The 17,020-nt window shown below is 34.4% G+C and overlaps 1 protein-coding gene across 9 annotated transcripts in view; it reads left to right on the forward strand.

Moving 5' to 3' along the window:
• Nucleotides 1–17,020, forward strand: part of INTS6 (integrator complex subunit 6) — a 94,208-nt gene that overhangs the window by 20,368 nt on the left and 56,820 nt on the right. For 7 of the 9 annotated variants that reach the window (XM_045588643.1, XM_036454535.2, XM_036454538.2 and 4 more), the window contains one exon: nucleotides 1,385–1,474. The exons of 1 other annotated variant lie outside the window; for it this stretch is intronic. In XM_045588643.1, coding sequence (XP_045444599.1) covers nucleotides 1,385–1,474 — 90 coding nt within the window. Of the gene's footprint in view, nucleotides 1–1,384; nucleotides 1,475–13,209; nucleotides 13,345–17,020 lie in introns of those variants that run through there. One more of the 9 variants, XM_036454542.2, reaches the window with a different exon arrangement.

Raw genomic sequence — 17,020 nt, forward strand, 5'->3', positions numbered from 1 at the left:
TCTATCATTTGAATGCTACTGTGCATTTGAAATCCTCTAGAGCTCATATCCAACATGTTTTATTTGACAAGAGGAAGCTTTTGCCATCTGGACACCAGTTTTAAAAAATGTATATGCCACTTAAAAGTTGTGTAACTTGATCAAGAAATGTAATCCACCAGACCTCCACCTGCAGTATTTTATGATGATTAGATTATAATCACTATTACTGTATGTGAAAACATGTTTGTAAATTCAATAAATATTGACTATGACTGTAATATGCTAATGATTGAGAGATATAAATGTGTAAGGGAAAGGTTATAGAGCCATAGATGAGTATATGCATGCAAAAATCCTTCTACGTAGTTGCTATTCTAAGTATGGTCTGTGCACATTAGCATCTCCTAGCTTGCAATCTGGTTAGATATGCGTAACACTAGTCTCCATTCCATACTTACATTAGATCCTACATTTTATCAAGATCTCCATATACACATTGAAATTTGTCATGCTTTTTAACATCATATCCAATAAGCTTCATTCTGGCCTTGAACGTTGTTAATAACTGAGAATTTGATACCTTTGATTCCAAACACCAGGCTTACCCTCTAGAAATTTCAACCTTTCATTATAGTTTTTACAGAATGTGCTTAGTGTCGCAGATGAGAATAATTTATATGTAAAAAATAAGTTTTTGTTTATCTGAGCTCCTATGTCACTTACAATCCTTTATTGTATTCATAAAATGACCACAGATTTGAAGGGAAGTTAGGTAGTTATTGCATCTTACCTATAGAGCATTTGAGAGCTTTTTTTTTGTTCCATTGCCATTGCTACTGTTTTTGTACTCTTCACCAAGTAGTTTCTTTAAGTAGCCATCCTATGTAATTATAATTTTTTGCATTGGACTACTATTAATTTTGCTAAGCTCAGAGTAGCCCTAGTTTTTCGATGGAACTAGCTCTTGGATTATATTACATGGTAATGTTCACCTATCATTTTGCCTTCCTTTTGAAGAAGTTTCTCAGAAAATACTATCTATTCTTTTAATTTGTAATGATGTCTGAATATGCTCAGTTATTAGAACTTAATTATGGAGTCTCTTTTAAGAAATTGAATACTTCAGTCACATAACTATGAATGCTCACTATAAAAATTAAAACAATGTATTGAAGAAGTGAAAAATCCACCTTTTTTTCTACTTAATCCTACTTTTAAAAAATTATCTTCTGTTTAGTTTGTTTCCTTCTAACTTTTTTAAATGTACAAGAGCCCATACACTATATTTAAAATTTAACAACAAAAAGGGGGATTTATGTGTTGTTCTGAGAACTGACTTTTTACCCAGAAAAATTAAGCTAATGTGTAGATCTTAATATGGTTAATGTGTTTTTTGACTTAGGGAAGAAACCCCTTTTTCTTGGAGCCAGCAATAATTATTACAATTACTGATGGGAGCAAGTTGACTACTACCAGTGGAGTCCAGGATGAGGTAAGTTATGTTTATATCAGCATGGATTATGTAAATGCAGTTGAAGATCTTTATTTTTATATGCAACTTCAGGCTATTGACTCCCTTAAATAGATTCTTTTATTATTTGATGCAGTTTAGAGTCATTTGTTTCCTAGTATTCCTGTACCTTCTCTGTTGTTTGTAGCACCAGTTTCTAAATTTTCTTGAATAGGAATCCCTTATGTGAAACTATTTTGAGCATACCCCACTCCAGTTATATGTGTATTTTTGAGTTTATGTGAGAGTGACAGTATTAATTCATAAAGTAAATTTAGTAAAATTTTTATTTTCAGGTTAAAAAAATGAAGACAGCATTCTAGTAATTTCTTCCCATATTTCAGTAGATTGTTATGTGCACTCCACTGTGGATACTCCTAGACTAGAATATAGCAAAGCCAAAAGGAGGTTAAGACTAGGAGGTTTTAGGACATTTTTATTTGAGGTCAAATATAGTATAATAACCTCACCTATTGTCTACAAGCATGCATTATGCAGAGTTGGTTGTGTGTTATGTGATAGGATGAATACAATAGAACTATTTGTAACTTTAATCTGTTTTTATTGTAGTATTAATATTTGAATTGGTCTTGAACATTGTATTAGGTTTTTAAGGTAGGTTATAGGAAGGAGTTGGTTTAGACCTTTTTTCTGCCGAGAGCCATTTGGACATTTATATGATCATTCACGGGTCATACAAAATTATTAACTTAAAAATTAGCCTGCTATATTTGGTCAAACATTTAATTAACTCACCCCTAATGCTATGGCAGGACCAGACCAAATGATTTACGAGCCTTATATGGCCTGTGGGCCAGATGTTGCCACCCTGGTTTACACTATTCTCTTAGTTTGTTTGCATTTACTTTAGAATCTTTAATTCTCATTGTATCTACAGAGGGTTTGATTAAGTAAGAAAAGTGTAGTTTTTAAATTCAGTAATTTTTAGCAATACTTTTGTGTGACATTGTAGAATGCAATTGGACATGGAATAAAGACATGTGGATCTAGTCTTCCTTCAACTACTTTCTAGCAGTGAACCAGCTATCTACTTAATGTCTTTAAATTTCTGTTTTGGCAATGAAATGAATATGATAATTCTTGCCCTGCCTCCTAGGATTGTTGGAAGACTAAATTAAATAATTAATGTATGTGAAAGTGCTTGGTAGGCTTTAAAGAAAAGAACATGTGCTATCATGAAGCATTGGAACCAGTAAAGAATTGTGATTGTCTCATCTTGATTAGTGGTAAAGAGAGCTAGAATTGTTTTGTTTGAACAGTTGATGTCAAAGGGAATTTAGGCTATAATTCTTAGGAGATAGAGCTGAAAAGTTTAGATAGATTAAAATTCATAATTAAATACTTCCTGGGCTATATATAATTAGTAGACTTGGAATATTCCATAATTGACTTTAATGGGTTTGGGGGCTTTTTTTTTTTCTTCTTTAACTTAGTGGACATATATTATGTCCTGCCATTATTAGGATCAGATAGACATTGATTATATACATGAACATTCAATAGAAATGTTGCTTAATTTTAAATTTGAAACTCTCAGTTGATTTTTCCACTTTACCTTCCTTTTGAAAAACTTCAGAAATATTGATGTATTGATAGGTCAGAAATACTATTAGAGCCCATAGCAATGAACTTTTTTGTAAAATTTACAGAAGTCTTATGATTGGTTTGTTTCATTTTGTTTTTATTCTTAATGATTTTTTTTTAAACCTTACCCAAAGATATTTTTTCCATTTCTTTTTAGAGAGAGTGGGAGAGAGGGAAGGACAGAAATATTGATGTGAAAGAAACAGATCCATTAGTTGCCTCATGAGCCCCATCCAGGGCCCGGGCTGGGAAGGAGCCTACAACTAAAGAATCAAACCCAGGACCCTTCATTTCGCAGGCCCACACTCTATCTATTGAGCTAAACTGGCTAGGGATATTCTTAATGATATTGATTTGCAGTTTTTTTGTTTTGTTTTGTTTTGTTTTTATATATATTTTTTCATTGATTTTTACAGAGAGGAAGGGAGAGAGATAGAGAGCTAGAAACGCCGATGAGAGAGAAACATCGACCAGCTGCCTCTTGCACACCCCTACTGGGGATGTGCCCACAACCAATGTACATGCCCCTGACCGGAATCGAACCTGGGACCTTTCAGTCCTCAGGCCAATGCTCTACCGCTGAGCCAAACCAGTTTGGGCTGATTTGTAGTTTTGATGACTGGAAATGTATTCCTATTTTCTATTGTGAGATTATCCACTCAAGGTGCTCTGTCTTACTACCCTTGTGAACATGCCCTTTGGAATACAGTAATTTTGTTTTCATACATCTGGATATTAAAAAAAAATGTACACACACACACACACACACACACACACATATATTGATTGATTTCAGAGAGGAAGGGGGAGAGATAGAAAAATCAATAATGAGATAGAATCATTGATCAGCTGCCTCCTGCATGCCTGCTACTGGGGATCGAGTCTGCAATCTGGGCATGTGCCCTGACTAGGATAGGACCATGACCTCCTGGTTCGTAGGTCGATGCTCAACCACTGATCCATTCCTGCAGGGCAAGAATATGTTTTATTTGTAATTTTTGTTTTGTAGGCCCTCTAGTACTTTTAAAAAATATCTTGAAATATACATAGATATTGGAATTGCTTATTTTTCTTCCTAGGTTTTTGGGAAGGATGTTGGAGAAATGAGACTGTGTGTTTGCAATAACCTAAAACTAACTTGCTAGTAGGTTGGGGAAATTTCCTGTGGGCAAGAATCTTTTACTTCTATGTTCTACAGTTTTAGCATAATACTAAGAACAGAGCTTACATTAAACTTCTTATCTGAGGTGGATGATTCATTTGTTTTAAGGCAAAGTTTTATTTTGGTTATGTAGTTGCATTATAGGGTCTATGAGTTATTTCAGTTTTCAAGTTTAGGATTGAATATCTTTAATCCTATGCATGTTTGGTTTTCAGTGTCCCAGTAAGTCTCATCTTGTGGGGCAGAAAGACAATGTATCCCAGATGTGTATATTGTTGAAATTTAATTTTTGCTAAAATGTTGTGAAATACTGGTTTGTTCTAGCCCAAATAATTAAATTATGTGATTCATTTTAAGGAGCCTTTCAATTCATAAAAAGCATAAAAATGCTAATTGTTTTTTTCTTGTGGGGTGTGTGTGTGTGTGTGTGTGTGTGTGTGCTACATATGATCTGTATTGTTATGATTTCTACTTGCCTTTATGCCTCTTTTCTTCAGATCTCTTAACCTTTGCTTTGGGCAGAACTTGATTCCTTTTCAGATTTATTGAATGAGTGAAAATGTCAGTAATTTTCACATTAGGTATGTGTGCATATAATTCTTGCCTGTTTGTGGCTGCTATTGATGTGACCTGTTACTATTTATGGTATTGTGCATTCCACCCATACAATATCTTTGCTCCAGAGTTACATTATCTCTCATGGTATATTATATCTGTTGTGTCAGTGCTATTTTTCAGGAATAAGTGTTTCTGCTACTTTAAAATCATTTTTATGGCATATAAGTAAACTTAGAGCTCATTTAATCATACTGTCTATACTAATAAAAGGGTAATATGCTAATTAGAGCGGATGTCTTCCAGACATCTATCTATCTAACAAAGCCACAGTGGCTGCAAGGGCAAAAGGCAGGCAGACATGGCAGCAGCTGTGAGGCCTGGGCTCAGTCAGGCCTCACAGCTGCAGTGGCTGGCAGTGGCAGCAGCAGTGGGGTGATGGGGGCTGCACCTTCTGATTGGCCTGGTTGCCTCCTGCAGAGGGAGGCTGGGGGCAGCAGCAGTGAGGGGTTGATGGGGGCAGTGCCTTCCCTGATCTGTGTCATCTCCCGCAGAGGGTGGCCAGACTGTTTTAGGCCACTCCCCATGGGCCCTCAGTACATCCTCTGAGGGCTCCCAGACTGTAAGAGGAGGCAGGCCAGACTGAGGGACCATCCCCCACCCAGTGCACAAATTTTTGTGTACTGGGTCTCTAGTTTATTTTATAAATGGGGAAATTGAGATCTAGGAAGCATGATTCACTAAAGTTTGTAACATTTATTATTGTCAAAATCTGGATTAGAGTTTATTTAAATTCCAAAGACATTCCAGCCCCTCCAGACCAGTGCGCCACCCCACCCCCAACCCAATATCTCTGTTACCACTAAGATTCTGTTTTTGTGTGTTCTTAAAATTACCTCTGTTTACTTGATTTCCTATTTATCTCCTTCAGCTTTTTATGCATTTCTAACAAAGGTATTATGTTCTTAATCATACAGTGTATCTTGAAGGACTATTATGGCCAGGGCATTTCTATCAGTAGATAGTGAGGATAACCAAGATACCCTGTTTCCCTGAAAATAAGACAGTGTCTTATATTAATTTTTTCTCCCAAAGTTGCGCTAGGTCTTATTTTCAGGGGATTTCTTATCTTTCCATGCGCTAGGTCTTATTTTCAGGGGATGTCTTATCTTTCCATGCGCTAGATCTTATTTTCGGAGGATGTCTTATTTTCGGGGAAACATGGTAAATAGGTGGATTGCCAGTTCTCAAATTCACAGTCTTATGGGGGTGATCATCTATTGAATGGCTTTAAGAATAATAAAATAAAGATACATACTAAGTGAATGGGAACATGGGAAAGGGAGGGTGGGGTTAATATTAGCTATCTTGTGTACATGTCAAAACCTGTGTAATCTGAATTTTTATAGTCATTTAATTTTTATTCAAGGATCTTGCAGATGATTTGGTAGAGGATGTGGCTTATAGTTTGTGAAGTTGAAAAGAAGCCAAATATAAAGTTGTTTTAAGCCTAGAAAACAGTTAATGGAAAAACTTGGTGCAATAATTGTCTCTTTATACAGGCCAGAATAATCCAATTCCTTACAACTTGTTTGTCAAATAATTATAGGGCTACTATTATATTTCTTTTGTGACAGTTCATTTCTTCAAAAGCTTTGGATTGCGGACAAAAATCTTGAGGTGTATATGATCATTTTACCTTAATTCATGACTTTATCTTTTTGGCCTCCTTTAATGAAAAGTCCAGGCAATTGTCTGAAATGTCATAAGTGTGTTTATAGTGTAGCATTTGTGATAACTTTCTAGGACTTTTGATAACTGTGTTGGAAAAGTATGTGTGTATTTTTAAACTATATTTTTTCTTTTTAAATATAGTTATTTGATATATTGCAATATTTTCACTTATGAGGAGTAAATTAGATGGGACTTTGAATTCTGATATACAAGAAAATTATATTGTTTATCTCCATAGTAGTAATCTTTGATGTTGATAAATATACTTGTGGCCAAATAATCATAGTACTATTTAGCGTATTATATTATTGATGTGTCAGATGTTTTGGGAGAATCACCAAATTATAAATTAGAGTTGTTGAAAAACATTTTTTTCTGATCTTTTTTCCTGTAATAATTCTCTTAAGAACTGTTTTGCAATGGAAAACTGTTCTGTACTATGATTCCAAGAACAGGTGGTTAACTATATTGCTCAATAAAGTATCCAGAAGAAATCCTGCCAGTGCCTTTTTGGTGACTAATGACATTCCAGGAAGTATAGCAGTTATTTTTCTCTTCCTTGAAAGTGCTCATAGTTGTATTACCTTTCAAATATTGAAATTTCTATATGCTGAAGAATCTGCATTTCTATCAATGTTATAATGGCTCTGGAAGCTAACATTTTAGAGATGATATTAGCAGGAAAAAACAACAACCCTGTTGGTTTTTTGCATTAAAAGTTTTGCCTTTAATGAGCTTTCCCAACTTTTTAAGATGAACGAGGGCAACTATTATAACTTTTTGGCAGATGTTCAGGAAGGACATGTGTTTGCAGGAAAAAAGTGTCTGAGTAATCTCAGTTATGTTTTAACTTCTCTGTTTTCAAAACTTGATGCAGATGTCCCATGAGTCTTTAAGTTGTTGATTGACATTAGTGATTTTTCTGTATCATTGCTGGGCAATGTAAATGGTTTGCCTTTGACAAGGATAATCTATGATTAGAATCTATAATTACAGTTTGTATTTAACTCTTCGTGATCTGTTACTGATTATTAATAGAATAGTCCAGAATGTTTCTAGTGTCTGAAATAATTCAGATATCACATCTCTCTTTTCCTCAAAAAAATGTTTTTATTTCACTAAAGTTATTAAAAATATGTGCCAAATGCTGTCAAAACTGCTTAAATTGCGTCAGGGAAGACTTTAAACATATATTTAAAATAGTTATTTTTCTCCTAATATTCTTAGAATTTGGGGGTACTTTTTCTTTCTTTTTTAAAAAGACCACTTAGGAATATTGAAGGATGTCATTGTAGTATGATAGAATGTATCAAACAGATCTGTGTGTAAATGTGTTTCTGCATTTTCATTATTTCCTCCTTAGTAGTGGTGCCTTTTCACATTGATAGTAGTAGGGGCTCAGTGGCAATTTTAACATTAGCTCCTATTTTACTGATCTGTGATTCAAATGTTCAAACGTATGTACAACATTGCATATATATTAGTCTCTATCAACACAACTTTTCAGGAACATTTAATAAGAATTTGTTAGATGTAGTTTATTATTTTTAACCCATATTTTTGCCCTGTTCTCTCAACTCTTCATTTATTTTGTTGTGCTATAAAAAATGATATATCTGCAATTATGAGTATATTAAAAATTCTATATAATAAAACCCTAATATGTAAATTGACCAAATTCCAGAATAACCATTTGCTATGATGCACACTAATCACCAGGGGGCAGATACCTGACACAGGAGCTGCCCCTTGGTGGTCAGTGCAGAAGCTGGGCTCACGGGCAGGTGGGCCTTCCCTCTCCCCTCCCAGTGCATGAATTTTGAACACTGGCCTCTAATATGTGGAAAAATGCATAATTAAAAGAAGTTGATGAAATATTTCTATTTAATACCTATAGTGGATTTTCAGCAATTCACATTTGCAATATTCTATTTTTTCCCCCCTCAAGGTTTTGTGTAAAGGGAAGTTTTTAAGGATTGACTTTAGACAAACACTATAATAGAATAATTAAAAAGAAATGCTGGCTGATTACTCTTTAATGAAGCTATATGGCTAAAATAACTAGTCTATTATCCAGAAACTTGTAAGATATCGCAACATTGTTTTCATTCATTCAACATTGTTTTCATTCAACATTGTTTTCATTCATTTCATCGCAACATTATTTTCATTTCATTTATTTCATAAATACAAGGTGAAGCAACTTCACCTTGTATTTATTAGCCTGTCAGAGCCAGCAAGCAATAAGCGACACTGCACATGTAAGGAAAACTTCTGTTACTCTTCTGATTCTAGTTCTTCCATATATGCTAGTAAACTACTATGATATTTAGAATAGTAGTTTTCAAGTTGCTGCATAAAAATCACCTAGGGCCGAAACCGGTTTGGCTCAGTAGTAGAGCGTCGGTCGGACTGAAAGGTCCCGGGTTCAATTCCGGTCAAGGGCATGTACCTTGGTTGCTGGCACATCCCCGGTGGGGGGTGTGCAAGAGGCATCTGGTTGATGTTTCTCTCTCATCGACGTTTCTAGCTCTCTAGCTCTCTCCCTTCCTCTCTGTAAAAAATCAATAAAATATATATTTTTAAAAATCACCTAGGATGTTTTAGAAAATATACTGCCAATTCTGGAAATTTTGGTCCAGTTGATCTGGGCATGGACCTTGGGATCTGTATTTTTTGAAGTTTCCCAGTTGATTTTGATGCACAGATTTAGAAACTATAGTTTCCGAGCACAGTATAACTACAAATAAATATTTTTAAAGCTGCTAAAAATACATGTGAAAATGAATAATTTTAACAAGTTAAAACTGTTTTGACTTACAAGACTATCAAAATATTTTAAGAAAATTCTTTTTTTTTAAATTATTTTTTATTGATTTTTTTACAGAGAGGAAGGGAGAGAGACAGAGAGCTAGAAACATCGATGAGAGAGAAACATCGACCAGCTGCCTCTTGCACACCCCCTACCGGGGATGTGCCCGCAACCAATGTACATGCCCTTGACCGGAATCGAACCTGGGACCTTTCTGTCCCCAGACCGATGCTTTACCACTGAGCCAAACCAGCTTTGGCAAGAAAATTAATTCTTAACCTTTAGAATGGTTAACCTTGTAAAGAAGTTTCCAAGGGATATGGAATAGGCCGTCTGTGAATATTTTATATTGTGTTTGGTCTGGTTTAGAATCAGTTTTGGGTAGCCTTGAAATATTAACTTACGTGCTGACTGTAATCTATAGTTATTGCTTCTGGCTTGCTGAATTGAGGAAGCCTCTTAGATCCTAAGTTAGAGATGGGATAGAGGAGGAGAAGGTAAGAAAAGGGGGAAAAAAAGGAAACATATGTACTACTATTTGTAATACTTTAAACAATAAAAAAAATAAAAGGGGAATAAATTAATTTATATTCTGTTATGTGCTTGCTATCCCTGGCTTAGGAGTTTGTATCCAAAGGACTACATAATATTCTGTTATCCCTATTATGCTTTAATTCCTGGTTTGGATGTCCATAATTAATATTAGTCTACACAAATACACACATTTGACCCAGGTGGGCACAGTTTTAAAGAATTGGTGATAGTTACACATAATTTTTGCTTTCTAGTGAGTTGCTACTAAAATACCCTTTTGTAACAATTTGTTCTGATTTTGAATACTTTTTTAAAAAATTATCTGTATTGTAACCCTTTTTCTCCCATTGACCCCCTCCACCCTGAACCCATCCCCCCACCCCCAGTTGATTTTGAATTCTTAAAAGTATATTTAGATTAATCCAACAATAATTTTTCTTGTGATGCTTACTAATTGGTTGTGTACTTGGCACACCATCTATATTTAGAATTACTGTGTTCTAGATAGTGGGAACAAAAAGATAGAATTAAGCAAGATTCTTGTCCTTGGGAGACTCTTGCATATTGCCTGGAGATATGCAAGTAAACAAGCATACAAGCATTTGTAATAATGCATTGAGATAAATCTCATGGCATAAATAAACAAGGTTCTGAGAGAACATGAAGAGATGAGCTTAGCTTTGAAGCTTGGGTAAGGAATTGAGCTGAAATTTCAGGAAGAAGGACAGTGCCAAAAAAACTAAAAACAAAAGTATGAAGTTATGCAAACAGTGTATTGGGCAATTATGAAAAAATATGAATGAAGTATAGAAATTTTAGGTAGGAGGCATGGATGCTTGAAATATAGGCAGAGGCCAGATGGTACCTCCCTAAGGAGACAATATAAATATGTTTAACATTTACAAAGGAGGCATTGAAGATGTTAAGCAGGTGAGTTCAGATTTGCATTTTAACAAGCTTTTGCTATTAGCAAGGTGAAAGAAGATAGATTGAAGAGCGGTAATCTGGGAAGAATTAGCAAACTACATGAAACAATTCAGGAAAAACATGGGGTATGCTACAACTAAGCTAATGCTAAGTTTAATTTTACAGAGAAATTTTTGAGAGACTCAGTAGATAAACTAGTCACGTCTTGAAAGATGGTAATAGGAGAATAAAGCAGGAGTTTTTGAACCCCAGACTTGGGTTTCAGAGGGTTCTGTGAATTCCCTGAAATCCTATTTCCAGACATTGTCCATCTGTGTGTATACACATTTTTCTCAGGGACAGAGGTTAATAGGTTTAATCATATTCTCAAACAAGTGAAAAACAACAACAAAGCCACAACAATCTAGTAGTATTTTGAGGTTTCCAACTTGGGAATCTATGTGGATGTTGGTTGTGTTCACTGAATGGGGGATATTGGATAAGTAGTAGAAAGGAATATAAACAACTAGAGGCATGGGTGGGGTCCTTCCGGCTGGCCGGGCAGGGCATGGGGGAGAGTGTGGGACCATGGGTGGTTGGCCAGCCGAGGGAGTTTGGCTGTAGGAGTGCAGCTCCTGAATTGAGCACCCCTGGTGGTGAGTGCATGTCATAGTGACTGGTCGTAATGGTTGCTTAGGTTTTTATATATATATGTATAGATTGTTCGATAAATTCATTATCTTTGGGTACAAATGTTTTAAAGGAGTTGTGAGACAACTTTTAAAACAATAACGTCAAAGAAAATTTCTTGCATTTTAATATGTTTTAGGAAAAATATTTTGTTAAAAACAAATAAGTAGAATTTACTCTGATTTCTAATAATTTAACTTTTTTATTTTGAAGCTGATTGAATAAGCCTTAGGTTATCTTTATTATTTATTAGATATTTTGAGTTTTTAAATTTAAGGCCATAGTGATGTCAACGTTTAAAATTTAAAACAAGCATGAACATTGAAATTCAGAATGCTAGGACAAGAGCATTGTGTCTGGGGGTTATTATGCCTTGTGCTAGTTTCAAGTCAGTTAAAGAGGATATAAGATGAAATCCTTTTCTATTTATTAGAATGTAATTTAAGAGTAGTAATGGATTGGCTTTAACTCTATTGGCAATTTTCTGCCACTTAGCCTGTGAGGTGTATTTCATGCCACTTTAAATCAGATTACAATTTGGGCTTGAAAAAATTCAGTACTTGGTCTCCTGATGAGGTACACTCATAATAGTCTTAGGCTGCTAGTCATTTATAAATACAGTAAAACCTCAATATAATGGACTAATTTTGGGAAGGGAGTGTCTGTTAAAGCCAAAGTCTGTTATATAATAAAGTAGGTTTTCCAAAAGCATATGTTAAAAATTTGACAAATTAGTTTACCTGTTTTTATTTATGTAGACTTTGTGTGGTTCAATATGTATGAAAAGTTTAATTTTACAGAGAAATTTTCTATATATATTACTGTAATTTTAAATTTATACTGAATAGATCTGTAAATGTGTACATTCACCAGTCACCTGGAGTAAACAAAGGCACACAGCTGAGGTGTGGCTTAGCCCACGTGGGGATATCAGCCAACACACATTAAAATTACTGCAGAAAGTCACACCCCAAGACAACAGAACCAATTACCACATATGCGGTGTGATCACGTGCTAATCATTCCCCGAATATTGTTTAGGAGCAGTGAATCTCAGATTTAAATATGTAGACTATAGATGTATATATGTATTATACATTTATGTCAACCATTTTACTACAGCATTTTTCCAACGTATGGCCTCTTTGCTAAAATTTGTTAAGAATAACCATGAATTAATAACAAAATTTAAATAACCTGTTAATTATAAGCAAATCTTGGTTAAAAGCATTTTAAAATTAACAGGGTTTTAATTTTCAGATATGACATGGATTGGAAAATTGTCTGTTATATCCGAAGTCCATTAAATCAAGGGCTTACTATACCTTCATTATACTTTCTTAGCTCTATTCCATAAATACTTATTTTATTTAATTCCCACTTCCAGTTCTTTTCAGAAGTAATGCAATAGATATAAAAATTTTTAAATTTCTGTATTAGGACTAAACTGTGCAGTGATTGGAAGATATTGAAACTATGATTTTTATATCAAGGCAAGGCTACATTTTGATCTACACAAGGCTATTTTGTTATATTTTTCCCCACGCTCTGTCTTTTCAGGTTGAATTACTGATTGCCCCTGCCCCCCCTTTGTTTTGTTTGTTTGGTTTTGATGTTTTTTTTCCTTTCAGCTAAAGGAGCAGCCCAGTGGTTTTCAAGAAGTGCCAAAGTGCACTGACTGTCTCATGATGACTGGTGCCTCAGGGAGGGTCATGATTCCTGGATACAGGATCGACCTGATCCTGGATGTCACTTCAAGCAGTCAGATCGTGGGGAAAAGCCTTGTCTAATGGCTAGCCTTCCTCAAAAGTCTGATGCTAGTCATCTCGGAAGGCCTCAGAAAAAGCCTTAAAGGTGAGCAGAGTAGAGTGTAGTTCTCTCTGGGGGCTGTGACTATTTGTTGGAGAATATGATTCAACATAGAATGACATCTCTAACCTGACAAATCCAGGCTCAATTGATAAATTAACTTTAGTTTATAAATTTGTTGATAATGATCAGACCCCAACTTTTTTTTAGTTATTAGAAACTCTCCTCCTAACCTTAAGATGTATAAAGGGAGGGATTCGGTATTTCCTAAGCCCTTCAGAACCTGAGGTTAAAAAACAGCTGGCTTTGTAGCAATTTGGATTTATGTGGCTCATATTTTATTGCATTCAACTTGAAGTATATTAAAACTGCCTGGCATAATTAAAATAACATTTTTAGCTCTAAAAAATTCTTTAGAGGTGTTTGGAGCAAGTTTAAGTCCAAGCTTTTCTCTCTGTGTTTTATCCACTTACATATAATAAACTTGTTCATATAATAAGCTTTATTGCTAAGTTTTCAAACTCTAAAACTCTTAAGACCTTTTAGGCTTTTTTTTTTTTTTTTTTTTTTTTTTTTTTTTAATGAGTCACTAATATTAGAAAAAACATGGGCATGCACCATCCCCAATTTGAATGTGCATTTTTACATTTAGAAATTATATATGTCACTGCTGTATTAATATTTTAAAAACATACAAAAATGTTAAAAAAAAAAAGATGATGTAAAGAAAACTTACCAAAAGTTCTGATATTTTCTTTCATATCTTTTTAGTCATGATGTATGCTGGAGTTGGCAAACCTTTTTTAAAGGGGCAGAGAGTAAATATTTTAGGCTTTCAGCACATATAGTCTCTATTAGAACTACTGGATTCCATTGTAAGGCAAAAGTAGCTATAGACAATATTTTAAACTAAAGAATGTGGTTGTGTTAAATAAAATTTTATTTGCCAAAACAAACTGTGGGCTGGATTTGGCTGGTGTGCCAAAGTTTGCTGACCCTGGAGTATATCCTGTTTTGTAGGACACCTGCCTAGACCTTGAAATTGTATTATACTGCTTTTTTTAGTTCTTTTTCACCAGCAGTTTTAAGTGCATTTGACCTTTCTTAAACTGACTGAGAAGAATACTAGTAGTCAGAATGTATTCAGTTTAGTTGAACAGATACTTATGGGAACACCAGTGATTTATGCACAAGGTTAGGTGTTGATATCAGGAATTTGAAAGATAGGTAAATTTGAAAGATAGGTAAACAGTTAGGGCTTGGTGTAAAAAGTAAAATGATGACAGCTCACTTTCAACAGAAAGTGAGGCTGGCACTAGGAAATGATGTTTTCTGTTGGACTTTGAAATATTAATTCAAGTTAGTGATGTGGATGGGTACAAAGGCCATAAAGGGAATGTGGGGGAACCGTATATACCTCAGTTTTGATAGTTGGCAGAGTGTTTGAGAAAATAGCAGCAGGAAATGAAAGTGGACAGATTGGCATGGCCTATATCGTGTATGCTCTTCCAAAGAACTTGGACTTTGCCTTACAGGTTGATGGTAATCATTGAAGAGATAATAGTACCGGAGAAAGTGATCAGATTTAGCTTTTAGAATGATAGTGGCAGTAGTGGGGCGTATACAAGAAGTAGATGTTTTCTTTACCTGCTTCTAAAAAGGGACATAATTGCTTGTAGGTTGTTTTGCATCAGATGTAATATAAACTTGGAATACTATTCAGCAATAAAAAGAATGAACTATTCTTATGCTACAATATGGATAAACCTCTAAAAATTATGCTAGATACAAAAGACCATATATCATAGGATGTATATTCAATGTTGCCGTTTTTATGGAATGTCCATAAAGTAGTTAGTGGTTGCCAGGAGGTGGACTGGGGACTGACTGCAAATGGACAGGAGGAATCTTTTGGAATGTTGAAATGTTGTAAAACTGGATAGTGGTGAAGGTTATGCAAGTTTACTAAAAATAGTAAGTTTACTTAAGTTTACTGAAAATAATTGGATAATTTGTAAATGGGTAAGTTTTATGGTAGGTAATTACTAGCATACCTCAAAGGTGTTAAAAAAAATTAGAAAGACCTCACCTTTGAAATTTGTTGGAGTAAAACTTTGTTAGAAATTATTTCCATATTACTATTGCCAAGTAATTGCTCTTTCCTTTGAACAAATATGAGCATACTAGAACCCAAAAAAAGTGTGTTTGTTTTTTACTTTAAAGGGCATACATTGCAAACTAAAAAAGAAACTGTAGGAAGTAAAGTTTATAGAAATCACTATGACTTTTATAATTAATTTTCCTTTTCTTTTTGAAAAAATGTTTCTTTTCATGTTAATAGCATGTGGAGAATCTTAAGTGCTTATATTAGGTAACATTAAAAAGCTAGAAACAAGCTAAGGGAAATTTTCTTGATTTCTTTTTTCCAAGGAAATAATTGCTAAAGAAAGAACCTGAAGTGTGAAGATTTTAAATTTGTAAATTGTTTCTGCATAACCTTAACATTTATAGAAATGAATAAAAAACACACAAAAACAATTGAAAAATGGTTGTTTTTACTCAAATATTATTGAGGGCCTACTATGTGCTTGGCACTGCTTCTTAGAAACAGATATAGAGATAGATTTTTACTATGATACTTTCTTTTATTTCTTGGTGCCAAAATTATTTGAGTTTGAACATAATAAGAAAACATGTATAAAACTGAATTGTGTTATTTATTGTTTACAAGATAATTTCACAACTCAATCACCAATTTTGAGACTGTGAGGAAAATTAATCTTAGTACATAACTATTTCCCAAGTAAGAGGCAGAGCTTGACATTTTTCCCCCCTATTTTTTTCAAGTTTATTGCTCTTTATTCTCTAGTATGGGATTTTTAAAAAGTACAGTACTGCATAAGAATAGATGTGAAGATCAGTGGATAAAATTGAGAGTCCATAAAGAAACCCATACATTATGGTCAATTGATTTTCAACATGGGAGCCAAGACAGTTTGGTGGGGAAAGGATAATCTTTTCAACAAATGGAACTGGACAAGTGAATATTCATGTGCAAGAGAGTGAAGTTGTACTTGTACCTGACACCATATATAAAAATGAACTAAAAATGGGTGAGCAAACTAAGTGTGAGAGTTAAAACTCTTGGGAGAAAACCAATGTAAGTCTTCATGACCTTGGATTAGGCAGCAGTTTCTTAGACATGACACTCAAAGATAAATTAGGTAAAAAGTATTTGTGCTTTAAAGTATACTGTCAAGAAAAGATAGTAACAGAATAGGAGAAAATGTGTGCAAATCATATATCTGATAAAATCCCAGAATACAGATACAAAGAACTGTTATAAAAATAAAAAAACAGTACAACAATAAAAAGAGCCCTGGCTGGTGTAGTCTAGTGGATAGAGCTTTGGCCCATACACTGAAGGGTCATGGATTTGGTTCCCAGTCAAGCACATGTTACCTGGGTTGTGAATTCGGGAGACAACCAGTCAATGTGTATCTCACATTGATGTTTCTCTCTCTCTCTCTCTCTCTCTCTCTCTCTCTCTCTCTCTCTCTCTCTCTCTCTGTCCACCTCTCCCTCCCTCCTCTTCCACTCTAAAAATCAATGCAAAAAATATCCTCGGATACGGATTAACAATAAGTTAAAAGATAAAAAGATAACCCGATTAAAAATGAGTAAAGGACTGAAAAATGTATTTCTCCAAAGAAGGTAAATA

This window comes from Pipistrellus kuhlii, unplaced genomic scaffold (genome assembly GCF_014108245.1).
Source record: "Pipistrellus kuhlii isolate mPipKuh1 unplaced genomic scaffold, mPipKuh1.p scaffold_m20_p_3, whole genome shotgun sequence".
Taxonomy (NCBI): domain Eukaryota; kingdom Metazoa; phylum Chordata; class Mammalia; order Chiroptera; family Vespertilionidae; genus Pipistrellus; species Pipistrellus kuhlii.